Raw genomic sequence first — 26261 nt, 5'->3', positions numbered from 1 at the left:
GTTGGGTTATAACTTTTCTTTTTTAATTTTTAATGAAAAATATGTAAATTTATATACAACACATGATTAATAACTAAAATCTCATAAAATTACAATGCTAAATACCAAATATCTATGATATTTATTGTAAACTTTAAACAAAGTCAAATATTATAACAATTTTAAAAGAAAAATATTAAAAATTCAAAAATTAATCAATACAAAGAAATCAAACTTTAAACAAAGAGGAATGTGTGTGTGTGTATATATATATATATATATATATATATAATTCGGATTGGGTTGGGGCAACCCATATTTTTTTTTAGCCAACACACAATCCAACTCAACTCAATAAAAATAGAAAAATTCAACCCAACCCACTAGGAACAAAACTAACCCAACCCAACCTTTACATTTTGGGTTGGGTAGTCTGGGTTGTTCAGGTTGTTAGGTTATTTGAACACCCCTATCTGATACCAATTGGTGAAGACTAAAAAGTCTTGGAAAAATCTTGGAAGAATCTTGGAGCTGAAGTTTTTATTAATTGTCAAAAATTTAATCAATACAAGAGAGGGATTCTCTATTAATAGAGAATTACACGTGGGATATCGTAACTAATCATGAATTTACTTAACTACCCCAATTCTTACTACATCACAACCCTTTTTTGTGGGTTCTTCTTTATGTAGGTTTGTATATTCTTCATTTTTTCTCAATGAAAGTTTAGTTCATTAAAATCAATAAATAAAATAAAAATATGTAGGTTGTGGAGATAGAGTAACTACAGTCGATTATAACACAAAACAGTGAGTTTCCTTGACTACCTGGTAACAGTAATTAACACCAAGTTCTTGATCAGATGTGTGTGTTATAGCCTCCAGCAACAATCCTTTGACGGAAAAATCATATCCAATTTTTGACTCTAAGGTTGCAATCTCAGTATCTTCCAAAGGGCAGGATCTTAGAGATGCAGATGTAATTGCATCAGCAACTAATGCTACGTCAAGATCAGCATCAATTCCAAGCCACTTCATCACGTGGAGTGCAGCAATGATTCCACCATCAACATAATAGGCCCCTATAAGGGCTTCGGCACAGTCAGCTATAGTTTTTGAAACCACCCACCTGTGTCCCTTATCACAGCACTTACCCAAAACAACTTTGGGATCTTCAGTGCAGAACTTGTCATCCAAAGGAACTTCTACTGTATCCACTCCACATTTACAAGGAACAGGACGATTGGTACCTTGTCCTGGTGCCACCCACCGACGTGGATCAAATGCAGAATCACGTATGTATCCCTAAAATTAAGAATAAGAAACAGATATAATTCATATACATATATATTTGTGTGCAAGCACATTTTCTGACGACGATAAAAAGGGTCCGTTCATACTACCTATCCTACAAACAGTTAGAAGTTGGAAATTAAACACAACATTAGGATATTGTACATTCCTCAGGAAGAAAAAGAATTTCATGATGGAATAATAACATGAGATCGAGTTAAAGCTAAGGACATTTGTGAATAACTTCAGCTGAACAAACCTCAAAAAATTTTAACAGAACATATAAAAATATTCACCAAAGCCACGTGTCTTTTAAAAAATAAATGAAAGCATATTCACCAAAGCCAACCACGTTCCAGCTCACACCAGATGAGACATGATTCAACAAGAGTGATCCCTAGTGGAACCTGAGTTACAAAAGTTGGAAACATTCAAAATTTGGTCAACTAGGCTGTGAGGAGGACAAGATTTTTCCTCAGTTTGAGTACATTATAGGTGAATTTGAGAAGAGTGTTCCCACCACCACCCTTGGATAGCTTTTTTCTTTTTTTTTTTCCTTTTTCTTTTTTTTTTTTTTTTTTTTGTGTGCTGAGGATGAAGATTAACAATTTCTAGAGGCCTAAATTTTTCCCGACTCCTAAGTCCTAAAGGACACTGCAGACAATGGACTTCTGTGCATGATTCATCCTTTTTAACAAGAGAATATTGTTTTTTATCAATGGTTGAGTAACAATATACTTGAGAACTCCTGTCAGGCATATTACAACGAATTACCAAAAAAGACTTTCAAAGTAATTAAACAAATGCACCCCAACAAGTAGCATTGTAAAGCACAAAGCACACTGAAATGCAATAGCCCTCAAGAGCTTAAGAAGGTTTGAGATTAGGGCTTCTGTTAGCACGAAGCCCCCTCAAGCTGAGCACCAACGTATTACAAATGTAATCATCCATTTAAAACTTCGATAAAAATATCTCCTAATTGCTCTCCAGTTTTCACATATCCAAATATATTAACGTATTACAAATGTAATCATCCATTTAAAACTTCAATAAAAATATCTCCTAATTGCTCTCCAGTTTTCACATATCCAAATATATTGATCATGTTCAACTTGTTACAAAAGTAATCAATTCGAACTCCATTGAAAGCCTTGATGAAAGTATCTCTTAAATTCTTAATTCCTATCCAGTCTTCACATATCCGGTGGACACCAAACATTCTACCAAACAAACAAACAAACCACTACTCGAACTAACAAGCAACCTGCAACTACAAAGACATCAACTAAACTATTTTTTTGAAAAAGGAACAGAACTTTATGAAAATAGACTAATACTCAAGTTACGGTGCGGCAACCAAGTTATGGCACAATCAGTATGTAGTGTAAAACTCCTAGGTCTGAGAGAATCTGAATCAGCCCCTTACTTGGAGGTTGAACTTTAGAAGTTGAATGGGCTACATTCACCCATCCATCCCTAATCCACCCCTTATTGACCGTGAAGATGCATGGTCTTGGAAGCTAGAGCCTAAAGGTTTCTCCACCAAATCATCATACACTCATCTCACCACCAACATGCCTTCTCATACTGACAGTTCATTCAAGATCGTTTGGAGTTGTCCATGTCCGAAAAGAGTAAAATTCCTCCTTTGAGAAGTGAGCCCACTCTTGTCTAAATACAATGGATAGGCTTCAAAAACGCTGCCCTTGGATCAACCTCTCTCCATCTTGGTGTTGCCTTTGCCAAAAGAATAATGAAATTGTACAGCATGTTTTTTTTACTGTCCATTCTTTAGAGAGATTTGGTTCGAGATTTTGGAGGCTTTTTGCTAGTCGGTTGTTCTCCCTCAAGATACTCAAAGTTGCCTTTGATTACTGTTATGTCACCATCCTTTCAAAGCTTCTAAGGGGCGTGTATGATTAGTGCTGTTTTGTGGAAGATTTGGGACGAAAGGAATTCAAGAATCTTCCAAGGAAAATATAGAACGACAAAGGACATTATCGACAAATGTATTCATTCAGCGTTTTTTTTGTGTATTGATATACCCGGCTATAAACATAGTCAGCTTTTCCTCTCATTTCAAATTGGAAACATTTTTTGTAGACCCTTTGGATGGGACCCTGTTGTTCCATCGATATCTTTGGATATTGAAATTATTTCTTATCCAAAAAACACGTGGAATCAGTATGTGAAGAAGAAGAAGAAGTTGAAATCATCCATAACTTAGTTTTGAAATAGGGTGGATACATCAACTCTTGAATGAGTTAGGCTTCAACATTATAGTTTCAACCGAGTTATGGTGTGACAACTAAGTTGCTCACAATATTGTATCCAATTCAGTATTTCATCACCAGACCAAAAATATTGAAATAGATTATCTTTTTTGTTTTTTCTTTTAAAAAGAAATCGACACTTTTCATTAAGGGTATTAAAATACACAAGGTTACAGAAAACAATGACAAACCAAACAAATACAACTAAAAACCAAAAAGCCAAAAATAGAATTAGAAAGGAGTGATGAAGGCACTCCAGTCACTATATGTATCCAAAATTGAGAACCTTTCAAATTTCTTGGAAAGGGAACACCAAGAAGAAGACCTGAAACGAACAAAAGCAAAACGAGTATAAGGAGCTTGAGTAGAATTTTAAAAAATCCGTTAAACCAGAGGTCATAAAGAATTGGGTCGAATGAGTATAATGGCCTTCACAACAGTGTTGTTATTAAAATCGTATGATACAACTCGTGTATCATACAATTCAACTCGAAATGGAGGTATGAGTTAAATTTTGCTTTGAATCGAATTTTAGAGGTACCATACGTTCCAGAATATTGAATCATCTGAATTGGGTCGAATCGTAACGCTCCGTTTCAAGAATATCAGTAAAATTGAAAATAAGAATAATAAAAACTATAAATATTGTGGCTCTTGGTGTCGCTGGTGTGTCAGTCGGGGAAGAAAATGTTATTTTGTGTCGGCCAGATAAGAAAAGCAAGCAGCTAGTGAGGATTCATTCAAGAAAAATGAAAATGAAAAGTCTGGTATGGAGAACAAAAGGCCTGTAAAAGAAGATGAAATAGAAGAGGAACAAAATGAAAGGGAAAAAAGAAAGAAAATATGAATATCAAAGGTCTGGAAAATGAAAAGACAGTTGTAGAAAGAATAATAGAGGAAAAAATGTGGAAAACGAAGAGGCTGACAAGTGGTGGACATTGAAATACGAGAAATTTAATAAACAAATAACTAAAAATGTGGAAAACGAAGGGCTAACTTTATTATTTATATATTTTTAGAACATTTCTTTTTTATCTCATTAATGTGTCATATCAAATTTACTCATTTTTATTTTTTTAAATAGAAACGAGTCTCTTCATTAATAAAATGAAATGCTCAAAGTATAAGAGATTTATATAAAGAGCAAATTACAAAAGGTCAAAGGATCAGGAGGCACACCAAGTCACCTCAACGGGTGGACATCCAATTTACACATTTTTTTTAGAAATTCAAATAGATTAATTTTATTGAATGTTTGAAGGTATATAATACATGGCTATTTATTTCTCTCTCTATCTATATTTGACTATTCATATTTATATTTCAAGATTATTTATGAAATTAAAACATATTATACACTATATGTTACAATACAAGATACACTAAATTTTAATTTCGATACTAGTTCCATTTAACGAGTTAACAACCTTGCTTCACAAGGTTAATCCCCAAATGCCACAAAGAAGCTGAAGCACATTTGCCTTCCAAGAATCAGAAAAAAGCCATTGAATAGAAAAAGCATCAAACAACATCAACCAACAGTCTTGCGAATAAACACTCAAAGAAGATGTGGTTGAGAGATTCTCCTTCTTTGAAACATAAGGAGCAAACTGATGGCAAAAGACACTGTGATGGCTGTCTTTTTCAGCAAAATTTCAGCCAAATTGAGACTACCATTTAACATGATCCAAATGAGGATATTGGTTTTCTTTGGACTTCTTGACTTCCAAATTGCTGTAAATAAGATAGTCTATAATTGTTGAAGAAGCCAAGTGACAAGATAAGGATTTCAACAAAAACAATCCTGAAGGTTCAAGAGTCTATATCGGAGCATCACCGCATGTTCTTAAGGAAAAGGAAGAGAGGTTGGAAAGAAGATTCTAAAACTCAACCACTTTTGTTCCTGAGAAAAGTGGTTGAGTTTAAATAAGGCATTGTCTACATAGATTGTCATTTTGTTCAGGAGAAAATACAAGAAGGTTTGGTGTCTACTAGATATGTGAAGAATGGAGAGCAATTAGGCGATATTTTAATTAAGACAAATGGAGTCAAACTTATTACCTTTTGTAACAAGTTGAGCATGATCAATATATATGCTCTAGCTTGAGAGGGAGTGTAATAGTATATATATGTATAAATATAGAAGCTTATTAGTCTTTTGTCCTTTATTGTCCTTTTTCTATTCTTAGTTTAGGGCTTTCATGTATGCATATATTATATATATTGAACTCTAACGTATAGAATAATTAGGATTCTTCTATATTTTGGTCTCACAATAACAGTCTATTATATTTGGCCAACTGTTAGTTGCTTTATCACTTATTAGGTAGTCAGATAATTAGTTAAGAATGCCGCATCTATTAAATATGGTCTTCTACTGTTTAATCTGAATTTTTTGTATTGAATAAAGAACCTCATTGGATTGTTATACACATTTGGCTGCTCGGCTGCAGCAGTTATTGTCATGTTACAAACTTATATATATATACTTCTGCTTTTATTTCACGTTCTCACAAAATTGAATATTTGAATTCAGTATGCATGCATAAATTTTCAAACGGTTTGAAAAATTATGCCTTAACACGTCAGTCCCATAATTGTCCTTTATGGTGTCCAACTTGTATTAAAATCGGTGTCTGAAACTTGAGAGAAAAAAAAAAAAAAAAAAAAAAAAAGACGAGAAAGGACAAATTACAGAACCTAAAGTATCTAGCTGGTAGCTAAAAGTAGAAATTAATTCCTAAAAAAAGGGTAACCATACAAGATATTTGATTGAAAAGACGTGAGTATATATGTGTAAGCACTAAGCATAGGTAACCAACAGAGAAATTCGAGGACATCTGACCACAGAAGATCACATACCTGTAACATGCACTTTGTTCCCAAAGCATGTAAAGTTGCATTACAGATAACCTGTTGGCGCCTAGAAGATAAGTGCCCTTCGTGTTTTTCAGGGAACTTGAGAAAGAGGTGGCAGCTCACAGCATACTTCAACACTGAATCACCAAGCAATTCCAACCGCTCTAAGGAAAAATTCTCACAACTTCCAAGGGTTGTAAGTGCTTCCAATATCTAATCAAGATGATAGATTAAGATTAATCATATAAAAAGTAATCAAAGTCAAGTGGACATCAACAAGAAGAACATACCAAAGAGCTTGATATACAGAGGCTGTTTGAATGATAATTAATCTCCTTCCTAAGCTGGCTGGCTAACATCAAAGATTCAAAGCGGTGCATCAAAGATGGTAGCAGGTATGAAGACTTCAAAACCCCCTTTGGGACATCCATGCTAAGCACAAGTTCAGGAGGCATATGGACATGCATTTGTGGCTTTCTGAATGCAGGGCCAGATAGCAACTTATCGCTAGTATTACCTACATGACACCAAAATTCAAAAATATTTGTTACAACTTTCTAAAACAAAAAAATAAACTTCTTAAAGATTAGGCTGTTCAGTAGATAGCAAAGTTTATCCAAGCAAAGATTTTTTTCCTAACAAGGATCCAAGCAATTTATATGTCAATAAGAAAAAAATTATAATTATACAAAATTAAATAAATAAAACTGTACTAGAATTATGATCACAAATGAGAGAAACCAAAACGTTGCATCACCATCAATCAAATTGCCTTACCTTAGAATGGACTACTAAGACTTTGATGTTGGCTACCGCATTACCCTTCCAAAGAAACCCACCCCTTGATTATAGAAGAAATGGGATCATTACGCCAAGACTTTGATAACTCACACAAATAAGAAACCACCACCAAACAGAACCATCCAACAAAAAGCTCTGAGACCTCTCAATACTATTAGAGAATACATTGCATGAATTCTTATACAATGCAAAGAAGAACCCTAGAGCACTAAAACATAGAACCAATTCCTCCCCTATGAAGTCATGCCCCACACAAAATGGATCAAATACTCTTTAATACTCCCTGGTAAAAATCCATGATAACCGTAATAGTCAGATAGCTTCCAGCACTGCCGAACCTTTTGATATTCAATAAAAATTGTAAAATTCTTGGAGAGTTCTTAGTTTGCTATATCAAAATCTTCCCGGGGTAAGAACTAACTGAAGCTGTAGATGGGTTTATTGATTTCAAGCAGGACCTCAACGTGTTTTCTCCAACAGATGTTGTTTATTGATTCAAGAGGGACCGCAATGTGATCGTTCCAATGGATCTGTGTTCTTCAGCCTTCCAACTCATCTATCTGAGAATGGGGCTATTCTTTTTCAAATTTTTTCAAAGAGTAAACTAATGGATGAAGAAATGGCTCTTTCTTATCCTTTATATGAATTTAACTAGAAAGCCAAGTACCAAAAAAACCAGGTGTTCATCTATTTCATACAAGACCTGACATTGGCTTTGTTGTATGCACAATCAGCCATGTTTGAGAAAAATCTAGAAGCCTGTTTTTATAGTCCAAATAGAAGGTTTAAAAATTTATTGAAGATGAATGTCTAAGTTTTAGAAATATACATAAGTATAGAGAAGCTTAGTAATATGGAGGAGGAAAAGGAAAACAGTAGTTTCCAGAAACACACTGAGGCTAAACATGGGGCATTTGGATCAAAATGGATCATTTTAATTGTGAGACAGGGAAAAGTGAGGACTTTTTTTCAAGTTCACAAGAGAAAAATTCAAATAAACACTTGACTTGACAATACAGTTAAGTAAACTAAATGACAATAAACCTATCAAAGGCCTTTGCAGATTATTCAATTCAAGATATATGTATCAATTGGAGAGCTTCATAAACCCAGACCTCTAAGATGCTGCCCCTGCTTATCTGCCATTCTTCTACCATGCAGACCCTTTTTCTAGCATTGATCTTTGAGTTTCTTGTTCCCTTTTGGGTGTTTGTATCAAATTCCTTTGCTTGTTTTGCTGTTTGTATCACTTGGTATTAGATGGACCCTCAGTGTTTGGGTCTTGATCTGTTTCCCAATTGTATTTTTGCTTATATTGTTCTCCAGAGAAGTGATGAGGGTGCGATGGGGGTGTCAACCTAGTTAAGATGTTAGGGTACACCTCCTGATCCTAAAGTTTTGTTCTACTAGTATCTTGTTGTATTTTGAACATTAGTCTAATTCCATTATCTTAATGAAGAGGCTTGTTTCTTGTTTAAAAAAAAATAACTAAAGTGACAATAAAGTTTAAATATTATATTTAGGTGTTCTTAACAAGCCCGGATCAAAATTATAGTATAAGAAACATAATGGTAAACTAAAAAAGTTATTGCATGAACTTGAGGCAGAGTACAAAACTAAATATAATCTTTAAGGACAGATCTTAACAACTAAAACTGACAAACCTTCATCCTTAAAGTTGACAAGTAAATTGTGAGGATTATGACTTTGCTTTAAACGCAACAGAGGCTGTTTCGGAAAACTTAGTGAAATCCCGTACCTGGACACCTAGTATAATCATTAGCAGCTCAAAATAAAAGTACTGATACCAAGGAAATGCAACCAAGATATAATTAAATAGAATCTGCACACCTTTTGTTGAAGTAGTCCGCAAAGGTAATGTAGTCAGGTGGTGCTTTGTCACTGTTCCCATCGAAAGGGCTCTCGGCAGATGTATTACTCACAACTTCAACGATTGAGTAGATCCTTCCAGTATGAATAGCCAATACCACCCTGTCCTTTAAAGAATGAACATCTAGAACACAATTTGCAAAGTGAATTAAACTTGCAGCTTTGCTTCCAGTTTCAGTAGAGTTGTTTCTAGAAGGCGATGAATCTGATGTAGCACCAGCACCACAATTTCTTTCAGCATCCAAAGATGAATTTTTCTTCAAAAACTCTACCACCGAAACACAGGAATCAATTGCTCTCCAATGTATTTTCCATAAATCATGAGTTGAATCATCCGGCAAATTGATTGGTAGAAGCAGATACATGTTTGATGAAATCCAAAAAGGTTTTGTATCTTTCTGAAGTAAAAAATCCCTCTTTTTTCCAGTTGATTTTGACCCAATAAACAGTCTCCCAAACAATCCGTTGAAGAAAAGCTCCTGAAAGCACTTTGCTTTTGTTATCTGCTTTTTTTGGGGAGGAGGTGGGGCAATGGTATCACATTAGAGGCAATTCACGGTTGCTTACCAAAAAAAAAAAAAAAAAGACCATTTAGAGGTGATGGTGAAGAACAATGAATCTGATGAAAATTGACATATTTACCTGTTCAGCATCCAAATGAACCTCCCCGCCAAAAGACACAAAAGCCTTAACTGTCTTTGAGAGTAGATAAAGTTCGAGTTCAAAATTTCCCACGTCGTCATCAAGTTTTGATTCTATCAGAAGAACAAATCCAGAATAAAGCTCGTACATAACACTACAGGAGAAGTCAAATTTATAAGCCTGAAAAGTGGCCCCTTCGACTTGTTCTCCCCAAGTTCCAGATAAAGCTCTAATCGCAGTTCTGCCGTGTAGTTCCTTCCTTTTTGTTGATCCTTTAAGACCCAAAAATAGTGCCATCGAATTGTAAATTAAAAACATTAGAAGGAGATTAGCAAAGGACACCTAGCCAATGACCAAGTCGTAGAAACACATACAGAAATATCCCTTCAATGCTACTAGTACTTATCAGTCAAATTCACAGAAAATACCAGGCACCAGGAACAAATACAAGTTTGATTCTTTTTCTTTTGTAAAATAAAAACTTCCATTAATAAAAGAGAGATGCATGTAGGTTGAGTAAAGTTAGATCACACAAAAATCAAAGAAACAATATAGGAATGTAGGTAAATAGACAATTCAAGAGGTCTATAATGATATGTATATAAATACGAATGAGCTGATTACTATTTGGGCATCATAGCTACAAAGGACACAGTTCAGGCTCAACTTTTCCATATTTTCAAAGGGAAAAATGAAGTCATAGCATAAAGAAACTTTTTTGTAGCATATATTCGTACCGCTGTATTTGAATGTTCGTGATGGGGAGATGAAACTTTTTATGGTTTCAAACAAGCACGTCTTTTCTAACAAGAAACAACCTTTATCTAGAATAGAAAATATTGTGCAAATTTTATATATATACAATTTGAATATTTTAATCAATATGCTAATGTAAGGCCACAAATTATTTACACTTACAAAAGAAGGGGTAAAAAGGGAAAAGAACAACTATCCAAAGAAGCCAAGGAAAAGAATGTTGGAGAAAAAGGAGAGGGGGACCACGAGGCCGTTATAAAGGACAGAGATCGTATGGGAGAGGAGGCAGAGATGAATTTGTTGAAAGTTGTGTAGGCTTTTTTGGGAGGAGAGAAGTTCCCGGCTCTCTCTAAGGTGCTGGAGGAGTCCTTGTCGTTTTTCTTCTTTTAGGTCAGCAGTCGAGAGGGATTAGAGAGGAGTGTTGGTGTATTTTGGGTAGTGTTTTCCAGGGAGGTTGTTAAGTGATCGAGAGAGACTAGAAGGAGAAGTTGATAGATAAATAAAGAGCATTCTTATTGTTGTGTTCTTCATTCCTCTATTTTCCTACTATTTTCTTGCGTTTGGTTGGTTGTTTTCATTGTGCAAGGTAGCGAGAAGCTTACAAGTGGTATCAGAGCCGTTTCTCATCCTGGGGTGAATGTGTGCGATGGCTCAGAAACAAATAGAAGAAAGGATGGAAAAAAATGAGAGAGAAGTCTCCGAAATGAAGGAAATGCTGCTGGGGCTTTGCAAAAATATAGAGAAACTGACAGAGGAAATGAGGGAGAGTAATGCAGCTCAGAAGGCCGAAGAGTCGGGTGAAGGGGAAGATCGACGAAGTCGATTCAACTCCCAGCAATGGAGGAGGGGGATCCGACAAGAGCAAGTACAAAAGGTTAGAAATACCTGTTTTCACAAGAGAAAACCTGGAATCGTGGGTATACAGGGCAGAACATTACTTTGAAATCCACGAGTTGTCCGATCAAGAGAAGGTGAAGGTAGCGGTCATTAGTTTTGGGCCAGAGGAAGTCGATTGGTTCCGATGGAGCCACAGCCGGAGACCTATCAGTACTTGGGAGGAGCGGAAAAGAAGAATGTTCAAGTACTACAGACCTACCAGAGAAGGGAGTCTAGTCTAGGCGCGAGGTTGCTGAGAATAAAGCAGGACGGCTCATATTCAGACTACGTGAAGAAGTTCGTTACTTATTCAGCACCCCTACCTGATTTGGCCGAAGATGTTCTCAAGGATGCATTCATAAATGGGTTGGAACCGACGTTGAGGGTCGAGGTCATTAGTAGAAAACCAAATACACTGGAGGAATGTATGCACGAAGCCCAATTGGTGAGCGACAAAAACATGGCCCTGAAGTTGGCCTTAGCTAATCTGGGGGTAGTTGGGCCTGGCAAAAAAGAAGCCCACGTGAAAGAGAGTCTGACAATTGAAAGGAAGAGTGGGAAGGTTGTGCTTCCACAGGTGACCAAATGAATCACATTGCCTATGAAGAACAACTTCATAAAGAAGGATCCACCCATGAAACGCCTCTCCGATAGTGAGTTCCGAGAACGGTTGGACAAGGGACTCTGCTTCAGGTGTAATGAGAAATATGCACCGAGGCATCGATGCAAGACTAAGGAAAATCACAAGTTGATGTTGTTTATCACCAACGAAAGAGATGAGGCAACTGGAGAAGAGGAGGAAGGGGAAAAGTTAAGAGAAGAAGATCTAGAAACAGAGGAATCCGCCGAAATAGCCTTGAGATCAATGTGTGGCCTATCTGCCCGAGGTACGATGAAGTTGAAAGGGAAGATGAAGGGGAAAGAAGTAGTAGTGTTGATTGACTGTGGAGCAACACACAATTTCGTGCATCATAAGATAGTGGAGGAGCTGGAATTACCAATGAATAAGAAGAGTTTCTCAGTGGTGATCGGCAATGGCGCGGCTATACGAGGGGAAAGAGTATGCAAAGCAGCAGAACTGAGGCTCCCCAACTTGAATGTAAAGGCGGATTTCTTGGCTATCGATTTGGGACAGATGGACATGGTGTTAGGGATGCCTTAGTTATGCACAACTGGTTTAATGGGGTCCATTGGCCATCACTGACCATGTCTTTCTTGGCAGGGGAATCGCACGTCATGTTGAAGGGTTATCCATCTTTGACCAAAGCAGAGGTTTCATTCAAGGTCCTAACAAAGTCATGGGAGGAGGAAGACCAGGGATTTCTGGTAGAATTGCAGAACTATGAATTCAATAGTGAGGAAGGGAATGATGATAAAGGAGAGGCCAACGAATCTGGGGAGCTTCCTGTCATGATCCGAGCCCTGCTGGAGCAAAATGTGGACATATTTGAAGAGCTCACAACACTTCCTCCTAGGAGAGCCGTGGACCATCGCATTTTGATGAGTGCTGACCAGAAACCAATCAATATGAGACCCTACAAGTACGGTCACAACCAAAAAGAAGAGATTGAGAAATTAGTGGAAGAGATGCTCAAGGCTGGAATTATTCGACCAAATCAAAGTCCATACTCCAGTCCTGTCCTATTAGTAAAGAAGAAAGATGGTGGGTGGAGATTCTGTGTCGATTATCAAAAGCTAAATCAAGCAACTGTGGTCGACAAGTTCCCTATACCGATATAATTGAGGAGTTGTTTGATGAACTACATGGATCGGCGGTCTATTCCAAGCTTGATTTGAGGTCGGGTTACCATCAGATTAGAATGAATGAAAAGGACATTGAGAAGACAGCCTTCAGGACTCATGAAGGACACTATGAATTCCTTGTGATGCCGTTCGGACTCACAAATGCACCAGCCACCTTCCAATCATTGATACACCAGGTTTTTCGACCTTTCCTTCGTAAATTTGTACTAATTTTTTTTTTACGATATATTAGTGTACAGCCCGGACATTTCGACACACTTAGGAGTAGTATTCAATGTCCTTAGAGATCATAAGCTGTTTGCAAATCAGAAGAAATGTACATTCTGCCAAACCAGGGCCCAATACTTAGGCCACTGGACATCAGCCATGGGAGTAGAAGTAGATGATAGAAAGGTCAAAGTGATGAGGGAATGGCCACAACCGCAAAATGTATCTGAATTAAGGGGATTCCTTGGACTTACAGGGTATTATAGGAGGTTTGTTCAGGGGTATAGAAGCATCACAGCTCCACTTATCAAACTTCTTCAAAAGAACTCGTTCAAATGGAATGAAGAAGCCAATCAGGCCTTTGAAAAATTGAAGCAAGCCTGGTGACAGCCCCGGTCCTAGCTCTCCTTGACTTCTCCAAGGGCTTTGTGATAGAAACCGACGCATCAGGAACGGGGTTAGGTGCTGTATTATCACAAGACTCGAAGCCTATAGCCTACTTCAGTCAGAAACTATCAACGAGGGCCCAAGCCAAGTCCATTTATGAGAAAGAGTTGATGGCAGTTGTCCTAGTAGTGCAGAAATGGAGACATTACCTATTGGGAAGCAAATTCACGGTGATTTCAGACCAAAAGGCATTAAAGTTCCTGATCGAGCAACGAGAAGTGCAACCTCAATTCCAACGGTGGCTAACAAAGCTGCTTGGATACGACTTTGAGATCTTATATCAACCAGGCTTGCAAAACAAGGCGGCAGATGCTTTGTCAAGGGTGCCAGCTCGGGTGGAGTTGAGTGTCTTATCAGCCCCAACCATCATATACATTGAAGTGGTATTGAAGGAGGTTGAGGAAGATGAGGAGCTCCAGAAGATCATCACCATTCTGAAGGATAATCCTGAGGGGAAACCGAAGTATAGATGGCAACATGACAGGTTAATCTATAAAGATAGATGGGTGCTCTCTCGAAGGTCAAGTCTAATTCCCTCACTACTTCACACGTTCCATGACTCAGTGCTAGGGGGCATTCCGGATTCCTGGGGACCTATAAAAGAATGAGTGGGAAACTATATTGGCAAGGGATGAAGTCTGATGTGAAGAAATATGTGGAAGGCTGCGAGATATGTCAAAGAAACAAATATGAGACTCTAACACCGGCTGGTTTACTACAACCCCTCCCCATTCCCTACCTGATTTTGGAGAATTGGAGCATGGATTTCGTGGAAGGTTTACCAAAGGCAGAGGGCTTTGATGCCATAATGGTAGTAGTGGATCGCTTGAGCAAGTATGCACATTTCATACCCCTCAAACACTCCTTCTCGGCCAAGCAAGTAGCTGATATATTTGTACAAGAAGTAATGCGACACCATAGAGTTCCCTTATCCATCTTGACTGACAGAGATAAAATATTTAATTTTTGGAAGGAGATGTTTACTACTATAGGGACTAAATTGAAAGGGAGTACATCGTTCCATCCTCAAACGGACGGGCAAACTGAGAGGGTGAACCGTTGCCTAGAGACCTACCTACATTGTTTATGTAATGAACAACCAAGGAAATGGAACAAATGGATAGTGTGGGCTGAACTGTGGTACAACACGACCTTCCACGTCTTGATCAAGACAACCCCATACCAGGCAGTCTACGGTAGGCCTCCACCACCCTTAGTCACGTATGGAGATAGGAGAACCTTCAACAAAGCGGTGGAACAACAGTTACAAGAGCGTGATCTGGCTCTCAGTGCACCGAAGGAAAATTTGGTCATTGCTCAAAACCGGATGAAAAAGCAGGCAGATAAACATAGACAAGAACTGACTTTTGAAGTTGGAGAAGAAGTTTACTTGAAATTAAGACCATATAGACAGAAATCATTGACAAGGAGGAGGAGTGAGAAGTTGGCACCGAGGTTCTATGGTCCTTACAGAGTAATTGAACGAGTGGGGGAAGTTGCCTACAGACTAGCCTTGCCAGCCAAAGCTGAAGTACACAATGTGTTCCATATATCGCAACTTAAGAAGAAATTAGGAGGCCATCAAGTACAACAACATCCACCACCCATTTTGACTGAGGAAGGAGACTTTATTGGGAGTAAGATGGAATGGAGATCTTGCAACAAATGAATGGTTGGTCAAATGGAAGGGAATGTCGGACAATGAAGCAACCTAGAAAGATGTTCGGGCCATGAACCAACAATTTCCACGTTTTAACCTTGAGGACAAGGTTCTTTTCGAAAAGGGAGGTATTGTAAGGCCACAAATTATTTACACTTACAAAAGAAGGGGTAAAAAGGGAAAAGAACAACTATCCAAAGAAGCCAAGGAAAAGAATGTTGGAGAAAAGGAGAGGGGGACCATGAGGCCGTTATAAAGGACTGAGATCGTACGGGAGAGGAGGCAAAGATGAATTTGCTGAAAGCTATGTAGGCTTTTGTGGGAGGAGAGAAGTTTCCGGCTCTCTCTAAGGTGCTGGGGGAGTCCTTGTCGTTTTTCTTCTTTTAGGTCAACAGTCGAGAAGGATTAGAGAGGAGTGTTGGTGTATTTTGGGTAGTGTTTTCCAGGGAGGTTGTTAAGTGATCGAGAGAGACTAGAAGGAGAAGTTGATAGATAAATAAAGAGCATTCTTATTGCTGTGTTCTTCATTCATCTATTTTCCTTATGTTTTCTTGCGTTTGGTTGGCTGTTTTCATTGTGCAGGGTAGCGAGAAGCTTACAGCTAACTCCCAAGCCATTAATAGCAACAAATATCTTAACCAGTAATGTCCATACAGTATCATCGATATCTTTGCACATGGAGAAACTCTCAAATGTATACATTTCATGCCTGGAAAAATTTTGGCCATTGTGACAATTTTTTGTGTGCGTAGCATATATCAAAACAATCATTAATAAAGTCAGTATATAGCATTGGGGATATGTACCTGCTCTAGAAGTGGATGCATTGCTTTTCAGACCCACATCAAATTCTGATATCTCTTCAATAGAGGGGAGAAGATGGTCATTAAGTGAACCCATTTGATGTAGCCTCTTACATGCTTCCAGGCATACAAGCTGCTTAGACAAATTAGAATTCCTAGTTGAAGGACCAACTATGGTTTGAAAAGGTGCTGTAGGAGGTAAAGTTAGCTGACACTCGTAGGATCCTTCACCGTATGAGAGTTGAAAGATTGGTTTCGGACTGAAATATCTATAATTTATAGCAGCAAATCAAAATGTGATCCCTTTGAATTGGCAACTACCAAAAAAGTTAGAGAACATTAAAAATCGATATTAACTGCTTTCAGTATAAGTTCTAGACAGATAAGAGCTCTAGCCCTAGTTTCGCCCATGATCATACCGGTAGAAAATGGAAAGGCACTAATAGTAAGTACATGTTTAAGCATTGATTGACCAACTCCTTATAAATTCTGGTTTACTTCAATAGGAACAAGCTTTTAATAGATTTAATTCATGAGACCAAAAAAAGAAACACATTCACACACACACACACAAAACACAAAACAATAGAATATCTCGATAATTTATTAAATAAAATAATTTTGATTTTAGACCGACATCCTCATAGTATAGAACTATAGAACTTAGAAGAATGGAAATGTCTTGAGTTGTGGAGAAAAGAATTCAAGAGGAAAGATAATCTGTACTTATCACCAGGGAGCTTTTTGCAGTATTGATATATGAGACCAACACTAGAATCTGCAGTAACCGATGCCCCAGTTGCCTCCACAATGTAACAATCTGTCTCCACAATTGAAAAAGGTTTCAAAATGCATGCATCAGGGTCTCTACTCATAGCTGCATCTGTCATTGATCGGTCACTTCTTATGATATCAAATAGCTGAGCTCTTTGCTTCAGGTTTCCCCTGTAAGCATTACAATATTTAGGATATCAACAGTACATGGCAGGGAAATAAGAAAAAGGAGTTTAACCCAAGTAAGGCCTGACCTCTCCAGCAACAAAATATATTGAGAGTTGTTCTGTCGAGCACGACCTCGAGATTGTACATAACTACGAACAGTCTTAGGAAGGTCAAACCGTACCACAAATGAGCAATTTGGAACATGAAGTCCCTCCTCAACTACATCAGTGGAAAATAATAGATTGAGCTGCAAACATTAAAAGGTTTTAGCCGTAAACAACTGAAGTTTCTTAAACCAAAATACAATCTGAATGATGTAAATGAACACCTTGCCATGACAAAACAACTTTAATGTCTCCTTCTGGACTTTCGGTGCCAGTGCACCAACTGATGCATTACATCCCGTCACATATGAAACCGTAAAATGAGATAAATTTGCTACTTTTTTCACAATTCTTTCGATAACATTAGCGGCAATTATTCTTTCAACAAATATGAGACAGAGCACCTGCCTAGATACTCTGATACAAAAACGTGAGGCAATTATGCAATGGAAATTAGAACCACAGTTGATGGTTAACAAATAGATTTGTATTTACCCAAATGATTCAAAGAGTTGGAGAAGTTCAAACAATTTAGGAGAAATGTATCCCGAGTCTATAGCTTTCCAAAAGTCAAAACCAAAATTCGGAATATTCTCATTTCCTGAATCCAAAAGGAAAATTGGTAAGCAGCAAACACCAAAAAAGAAATGCACCTTTTGGTGATTTTGATTAAAATAGTAAACGTATAAAAGAAAACCAAACTATGAGAAAAATGGTCCCACTTCAGCAGCAATTGTACCATCTCCTAACCTTGTTACCACCGAGCAAGCACCGTTATATTATGATTTCGTAAAACAAAAATAGGAAAGCAATGATTTCATATAACAAAAATAGAAAAGCAAATCCCACATTCACATATCTCCCTCGTCCTTTCCATTCCTCTTGTCTCTACTCTCTAAGCAAATTTTTCTCCGTTTCTTCACTCTTTTAGCCATGATGCTTGAGTTTTTTTTCATCATGAAGTCACAATTGTCATGGGCATTGTCTTGTTAAAAGACAAGGAAACCCTTGAAGATTGATTTTGTTGACAAGTCCAAAGGAGGTAGAGTAAGATGCTCGGTTTTTTCATAAACTACTTCCTCTTTTACTATGGTGTTGCTGTAGGTTCTACAGATGTTTGAAGTTATCTGATTGTTGGAACTTAAAACAACAAACTTGAGACTTGCACATTAGAAGACACCTCTTTCATAGAGAGTTGAATAATAACCAGAAGGATGACAAAGTTGGGCATTCTCATAGTGAAAGCAATCTAGAACAAGGTTTTCCTTTGGTCATTGGCTTGTAGAAGCTTGATCACCCATGAACAGAACTTTAAGATACCAATACTTCAAAAGAAGGGTGGGGGGGTTTGAGAGAACAGAACTTTAAGATTCTCTCCAAGATGATTTTGGTTAAAAAAAAATTAATAGCTGCATGAGCTTCGAGAAGATCCAATTGATACCGACGACTAGATCAAGAAGCTTATGGATAGAAAGCTTCCTACAACGAATCATTTCCTCTTGAATCAAAGACAATTCCTCATCAAGAAGATCAAACCCAGCAGAAAGAACTGAAACAAAACCCTCATCTTTGGTCTCCATCATAAAAAGAGAAGAATCTTGACCAGATAAAGATTGAAAATAGCAAGTCATGCTAGCACCTGTATATAAATAAATAGACGAAAGCTCCAAACGTAGCAATTAATTCAAGAAGACTTTCTACATTCACAACAATCAAACCAAGGAGCTTTTAAAATTCCAAATGGGAAACACCGAAAAACAGCCATACCCATTAATAATCAACCTTTCATCTACCAATTTAATGTGTATCACTTCTTAATCAGTCTCACAATCAATGAGTGGCTAATGTCTTACTTAAAAATGCCTCTCGGTGGTTACCTTCACCCAGAAGATTTTGGGTCAACCAGTGCAAGACAAGATTGAAAGGAGATTGCCAACGTGGAATTAGATTTGCACCTCAGGGGAGCGTAGACTAATTCTTTTGCAGTCATATTTTTCTAGCTTTTATAAAACCCCCTCTCTTCACAGCGTCAATGAAGATAAAGACAAACTTATATTTCTTCCCTCATGGGTTGTGAGGTGAGCCATCTTGCTTCCTCTTACCTAGGGCTCCCTTTCAATAGTTGTTTAGTCAATTATGTGGATAAGTAGTTCTTAGACAAGCTTCTTAATTATTCAGTCCCACGATCAATGAGAGGCTAATGTCTTACTTAAGAATGCCTCTCGGAGGTTACCTTCACCCAGAAGATTTTGGGTCAACCAGTGCAAGACAAGATTGAACGCAGATTGCCAATGTGGAATTAGATTTGCACCTCAAAGGGACACAGACTAATCCTTTTGCAGTCATATTTTTCTAGCTTTTATAAAATCACCTCTTCACAGTGCCGATGAAGATGCATGGGTTGTGAGGGAGCCATCTTGCTTCCACTTACCTAGGGCTCCTTTTCCATGGCAACCCAAAGAGTATGTAGACAGGCCTGTAGTGGTGTGTTCTTTGCATAGACAGGAATCCAAGATTTTATCCATATTCTATGGAGATGTCAGTTTACTCAATCTCTATGGAGTTCTTTCTAGAGTCTTTTGGGATGAGGGGGGGGGGGGGGGGGGGGGGGGGGGGGGCGGGGATTGAGAGTACATGCGAAGAGGTGTGAGATATGGTTAGATTTAACTCCTCTTTGCAGGCATCAGCTTCTCAAGAGTTTGTGTAATTATCAGCTAGGTTTTATTCTTTTGGATTGGAGTTCATTTCTCTATAGTACAGCACCGGGTTGGAGCTGGCCTTTGATATGCTCTTGTTTTTGTATGTATTTGCATTATTCTCAATAAGAGCTTCGTTTTATCAAATAAAACAAAATACAAAATTTGTTTCTTATCAAGCAACATTGTATGAAATTTATTGTAACAGCACGAAATTGAATTGTAATGGAGGATAAAACAAGCAAAGAGTTCAACAATGTATATAAAGTTATGTGGAATGAAGCAAATACTCACATACCAAGTGGAAATGATTCCCCAATTACTAGTAATGCTTCCTCAAGAAAACGTTTATATTGCAAAAAGCTTTCTCTATAAACCTCAGGTTCCTCATTTGGAAAATTGACATTCTCTAATAAAACTTTAATCGCCTACAGAAGTTATAGAGAGAATACACAAATCACACTAACAGAATCTTCAAAAAAAAAAAAAAAGATGGAAAGAATTCAACATATGCAGATGATAATCGAAAGGCATTCGAGTCTTAACTTGTTAACCGTAAATATTACAAGAGGGCCGCGCCAGGCCTGGGCGGTAGTGCAATGACGGTCAAGGGCCAGGGGGAAATATTATAATAAAGAAATTCATACATCTTAATCTGAGTTCTGTTGTATACCCGAAGACAAATTCCCAAGAAGAAAAAAAGAAAGGATGAGAAAAGAGAACGATTGAAAGGGGGAAATGGATGAATTTAGTCGTATGGCCTTTTGGACTAGTCAATGCCCCTTATTAATGGAAAATAAAACTTAGAATTGATTAGTATGCTTGTAAGTTGCAATGAATACACCCAGTTGTCAATGGGAAATTTTTAGGCTTCAATCGAAGTAAGAACTCCCATCTTTGGTGTGTCAGAAAATTGTATATTGTATGCATATTAGCTGACATTTTCTGAATTCACTAATGGCTCTAATTTAATTATAGTTTATCCAATAAGGCTATCCATGCTAGCTTATGACTTTGTATTGTAGTTTACGGTAACTTAATTGGAATGGACATATTTATGTACCTTATTTTGAGGCATGCTAGTTTTTTTCTGAAACTAAAATCTAATAAATATAAAACAAACTACAATCGTACCTCATAGGCACACATAACACCAAGTTCGTCAAGACAATAAGTGATCTTTAAATGATCATTGGACAGTCGTTTCTTCAGTGCCTTAAGCTTACTGTCTACATCTTTATAATGACCTTGCATTGCCCCTTTTGAGTTTGACAATAAAGCATCAAACTGTTCCCAAAAAAAAAAAAAAAAAAAAATCACCAATATGAACATAGTAAAATATCATTTAAATTAAGATAATTGCACACATAGGAACACCTCAGACCACAGGGCTTCTATCTTTGCCTTCAACTCCACAGTTTGAGGCTTAGCTGGTTCATAAAATATGCAAATTTCCTTTGCAGAGGGAACATATATCTCCACTTCTTTCTTATCTTCAATAGCATAAATCTACATCAGCAGAAAGACCAGAGGTACTTGAGTATAAAATCATGAATTCTATACTGAGGTTTACTGATTGAATCTCTTTCAAAGTACCTGAGAATCCAAGATACTTTCAAGGTCTGCTATTTGGCATTCACAATCGAAGGAAGAGGAAACACCTAATGTAGGATGATACATGTTTAGCAATATAGTGTTGTCTGCGAATCAGTCGTAAAGACCACATGTAACTTGTAGATAATGTAGGATAACTTGTGATTTCATGCTTTTCTCTCGCTTAGTTTTTCACTTAACCTCTTCTTTTGTGGTCTTTTTTTCCTCTTTGATGCCCTGTGGGCTGACATCAAAGATGAAATCCACTTTGCAGCTCAAACAATAGGATATTTCTGCTGCCTGTAATGTCATTATACTTTCTACCTTATTTATGCCCTGTGGGCTTATGATCTCTAGTAAACTTTCATCTCTCTTAATGAGTGCGATTCATATTGAACAAAGGCATACAGTTCACCATGTAGATTGACATAAGCGCAACTTACAATACTGTTGATACGCATTATGATATATTTACCAAAGATACATGACAACCCTGAGACCATACCTTTTCTAATAACAGGTGAGGCAGTCATTCCAAAAATCTTTGGTTTGTTGTCAGATTTGTGATAAAATTCCTTCATCAAAAGAAGATTAGAAAAATATTCTTCTTTTAGTAAAAAGAACAAAAACATGACAAAATACAGGCACAACACATAATACAGGGAAAAATAGATTCGCAGCAGAGATATTAACCTTCATGATTTTCGTATAAGGGTGATTACCAGTAACACGATGGCATTCATCAATGATCATCAAGCATACGGTTCCCAGTCTAAAATATGCCTTCCTCAGTGCATCAAGAAGAATTTGGGGGGTCATAACGAGTACCTATTCAGCAATTATATATGAAATGGTACAAAAAGAATACCCAGAATCAAAATCAAGAAGCAAGAGTGGGCCCAGAGATATTTGCAAGTTAAATAATTTGAAATTTTAGTCTGTTTTTAAAAAATAGTTGGTTCAATAGGTAGTGTCCTTAAAAAATAAGGTATAAAAAGGGCAAAAAAAAAAAAGGGAAGAAATTGGTGCACGAATGTTGTGGTCCAGTATTGTTGTTAATATCAGTGATGGTCCTTATCAATAAGCATTGTGAATGAAACGTATTTTTTTAATTTCAGTGGCAATAGCGACTAGATGGTCTCTCCCTTTCTGATCTAATCAAATCATAAGCAGCAGAATTATAATAGAACGTCACCTTTAACTGGTATTGACTGATAGCAATGCCATACTATGAAAATATGTACTAAATTTATATCAGACCGCTGGTCCAGTAGACATGATCTACGTTAATTAAAATGAAAGGTTCTTATATTTGCATTCTGCAGACTGTCCGCATCTTTTCAAATGACCGTCGCGCTTCAGATTTTATCAGGTAATATTGCTTTAAAACCCAATCGAGGAGGCAGGGAATATATACAGTAGGAGCAAAGAAAACAATAATCATGACCAATTCCAACATCAAACTGAATGTTGCAGTCCTTAATGCTTACGCAAGATTCAAAATCATAGTCGATTTTTTCTTAATAATATTACATTATCAATGAATGAGGACTCAAACCGAGGAAAGGCATATGGACATTAACGTTTAATCGCCAAAAACAGGGGAGTGGAAAAGATTGCAACAGTAACACATTGGAGCAAAAGTCAAAAGTAACCAACGTGAAAGATAGGAATACATGTATACATAGTTATACGGCCTTTAGGTAAAAACATACATCACGTTCGCTTGTTTCCTTGTCCCAGCAGTTCATATTCCAATCATCGACCCCCATGGCACCATAATACTCCGCCACTTCAAAATCAGTATGAACTTTAATAACGTTAAATTGCTGCAATAACAAATACCAAGGTTTCAAAATACAAATCAAGCGTCGGCAAATTGCAGGAACATTCCTTATTAAGGAAAAACTAATAGCCTAAAGTACGTGCCTGATGAACCAAATGAACAGTCGGAGCCAAGAAAATGATGAACTTCTTATCACCACTGGACTTCATAGCTTTTCCAATTTCTTTTATAAGCATCACTGCGATCATAGTCTTTCCAGATCCTGTTTCCAACACGGCTATGGTGTTCCTCCTCATCCCAACTTCAAAAACCTCCCTTTGATACCTACAATGCACCAACATTTAAGCAGCAAATTATTTATCGATTGGTGCGTCGGGAAGTAAAGAAAATGATCAAACAAAAAGAAAAATGCAAAGACACCTTCTAGGAATAAAGCCCTCGTCCATGGTTTGGTTGAAATTGGACTGATCAGAAGCAGCACTGGGCTCCAGGTCACTGAATTTTCTCTTGTGAGCACCATCACGATTTTCCTCCTCAGGCTCATGCATGGCAAACGTTGCTGATAAAATGACAAGTTATTCGCAAGAGCTGGGAAAGAATGATAGTAAGAGGAAAATGATCAGAACCCTAAAAATTATGGAAGAACATCAACAAAATTATTATGTTCTCCTGGATTCCCCCGTTGTCCTCTCCCTGTGTCCTGCAATTGTCGCACGCCGGAAAATGAAAGTAAATGTAGAGGAGAATCGGTCACAGACTCGGCGAAGAGTTAAACAGAAAAGCGAGCTCCCTTGGAGTCAAAACGGCACGATATTATAGAGACTTGAAAAAAAAAAAAAAAAAGTCAAAACAAGTCAAACTTGAAACTATTTAGAAAAATAGGGTTTTTTTAAAAAAAAAAAAAAAAAAAAAAATCTAATGCGTCTCTTAAGTATTCAATATTCATCAAAACAAGCAACTTGAGAATGTCTAATTTTAGACCTATCAGCATGTGTAACGTCATTTATAAGTTGGTGAAGAAATCGATTACTAAGGAGTGTTTGATGGTGGACTTGAGTGAGTTGAGTGGGCTTAAAAAGCTCACTCGGTGTTTGATAGTGGTGAATTTTAAAACCAGTGGGTTTCAAACCCATCGTCTTACCCCCTCGTTTCACGCCCCATTTTGCAAGTCTATTCTTCAACCTTCTCTCTTCTGTCACGCGTAATTAATCACCACTCTCTTTCTCTCTTCTCATTTTCTCCTTTCTTTCGTTGTTTGGGTTCTCTTCTTCGTTTGATCTCTTCGTTCTCCCTCCGGCTGGAATGGGTTGTATGTCTTTCATTTATCCGGCTGCAATGGGTTGTATTTCTCTCCATCTCTTTGTTCTCTGCTTTGGTTCCTCCGTGTATGTTTTTTTCTTTGTACGTCTCTTCGTTTTTCTGATTTTGATTGGGTTTTTTGGCTTCTCTGTATGTCTATTCTTCGATTTCGAACGATTTTGTTGTAGATCTAACAATATTTCAGTTTTTTTATTTTATAGTAGATCTAGGTTTTTTTGTGCAAATCTACTTTTTTTTTTTTTTTAGATTATCTTGTTCTACACTGACGATTAGTGTTAGATATAGGTTTTTTTGTTCAGATCTACTTTTTTTTTCTGCGATTATCTTGTTTTACGCCGACAATTAGTGTTAAATTCGTCTTGATTTTCTCATGCATGTTTGATATTATTCATATTTTTTTTATTTCGATTCCTGTTGTCCAAAGGAAAACCTTTATAATTTTTTTTTTATCTATTTATATGTTATTAGATCTGTTTTTGTTCTTCCTCATGCATGTTTTATATTATTCCTTCAAGAAGTTTGATGTTCTTCCTTCGTTGTTTGATTTTCTGGTTTGAGACTGTTTAATGTTCTATTTTGCGATTTCGATTACGGACTGTCAACATCAAACCTTGATGATTTTTATCTTCCTACTATCTACTGTTCTACTTGCTTGAATGAGTTTTTTTTAAAAAAAAAAAAAAAAAAATCAATTTATATGTTATTAAATCCGTTTTTGTTCCTCCTCATACATGTTTGATATTCTTCCTTGAAGATGTTTGATGTTCTTCCTTCGTTGTTTGATTTTCTGATTCTGGACTATTGAATGTTCTTTTTGTGATTCTGATTCCGAACTATCCAAAGCAAACCTTGATGATTTTTATGTTTCTGTTGTCTACTATTCCACTTGCTTGAATGAGTTTGTTTTTTTTAGCAATTTATATGTTATTAAGTTCGTCTCTGTTCTTCCTCATTAATGTTTGACTTTCTTCCTTGCAAACCTCTATAATTTTTATAATCTTCTTCTTTCTCTTACAACTACTGTCTACTTTTCTGATCTGCTTCCAAACTTTTTTTATCCAGATTTTCTCTTGTCGCTTCAATATTAAATCATGTGTCTTCCCTTGCCCTTTTTCTTTTGCTTTTCCATGTAAATTGTGATGGCTTTTATGTCCTAAAACTCATGGTTTGTAAACAATAGAACTTATTTTGGAAATTCAATAAGTTGTTATTGAATATATTGCTTATTAGAAATCCAATAAACCTAAAGGTCCCTTGATTATTACATGAGTACTTGAACTTTATGTGGAGACATAAAAGTGGACCAGTAAATAGTAAAAAATGATCTATAATATATGAACAAGGTTGGGTGTCTTATTCTGGTAACGCTATTGGATGCGGCCTACTCTATAATTATTACAAAGAGTTTTAAAGTGTTACAAATGAAGTTATTTTAATTCGTACATGTTATGACATGAAGAGTGGGAGCGTCCTGTGCAAATGAGTTTTGTACAAAATTGGACCACGAAATCAATCACTATTACTTTATAACGTTGTTTACTATTTAAGACTGACTATTTCAAAGCGATTAC

The 26261-nt window shown here is 36.9% G+C and overlaps 1 protein-coding gene across 2 annotated transcripts in view; it reads right to left on the bottom strand.

Annotated features, from left to right (window-relative positions):
• DCL3 (dicer-like 3) overlaps positions 1–24175 on the bottom strand; it is a 34780-nt gene extending 10605 nt beyond the window's left edge. Inside the window, exons 1-20 of one of the 2 annotated variants that reach the window (XM_039029645.2) lie at positions 23791–24175; positions 23514–23694; positions 23300–23413; positions 22278–22412; positions 22090–22159; positions 21588–21652; positions 21369–21500; positions 21126–21278; positions 20290–20419; positions 17791–17896; positions 17520–17712; positions 17278–17438; positions 16976–17194; positions 16253–16518; positions 9737–10008; positions 9056–9597; positions 8869–8963; positions 6694–6920; positions 6407–6616; positions 807–1283 (exon numbers count right to left, since the gene is read on the bottom strand). In XM_039029645.2, the coding sequence (XP_038885573.2) occupies positions 807–1283; positions 6407–6616; positions 6694–6920; positions 8869–8963; positions 9056–9597; positions 9737–10008; positions 16253–16518; positions 16976–17194; positions 17278–17438; positions 17520–17712; positions 17791–17896; positions 20290–20419; positions 21126–21278; positions 21369–21500; positions 21588–21652; positions 22090–22159; positions 22278–22412; positions 23300–23413; positions 23514–23694; positions 23791–23918 (3876 nt within the window). In that variant the 5' untranslated portion in view covers positions 23919–24175. The remainder of the gene's footprint in view (positions 1–806; positions 1284–6406; positions 6617–6693; positions 6921–8868; positions 8964–9055; positions 9598–9736; positions 10009–16252; positions 16519–16975; positions 17195–17277; positions 17439–17519; positions 17713–17790; positions 17897–20289; positions 20420–21125; positions 21279–21368; positions 21501–21587; positions 21653–22089; positions 22160–22277; positions 22413–23299; positions 23414–23513; positions 23695–23790) is intronic. The other variant, XM_090312914.1, reaches the window with a different exon arrangement.
• Positions 24176–26261: the final 2086 nt, after the last annotated feature.

The sequence above is a fragment of the Benincasa hispida genome, chromosome 4, assembly GCF_027475165.1.
Source record: "Benincasa hispida cultivar pf3 chromosome 4, pf3_genome.v1.1, whole genome shotgun sequence".
Taxonomy (NCBI): Eukaryota; Viridiplantae; Streptophyta; class Magnoliopsida; order Cucurbitales; family Cucurbitaceae; genus Benincasa; species Benincasa hispida.
The sequence above is the reverse complement of the archived record's forward strand: the minus strand, read 5'-3'. Positions and strand labels throughout refer to the sequence as shown.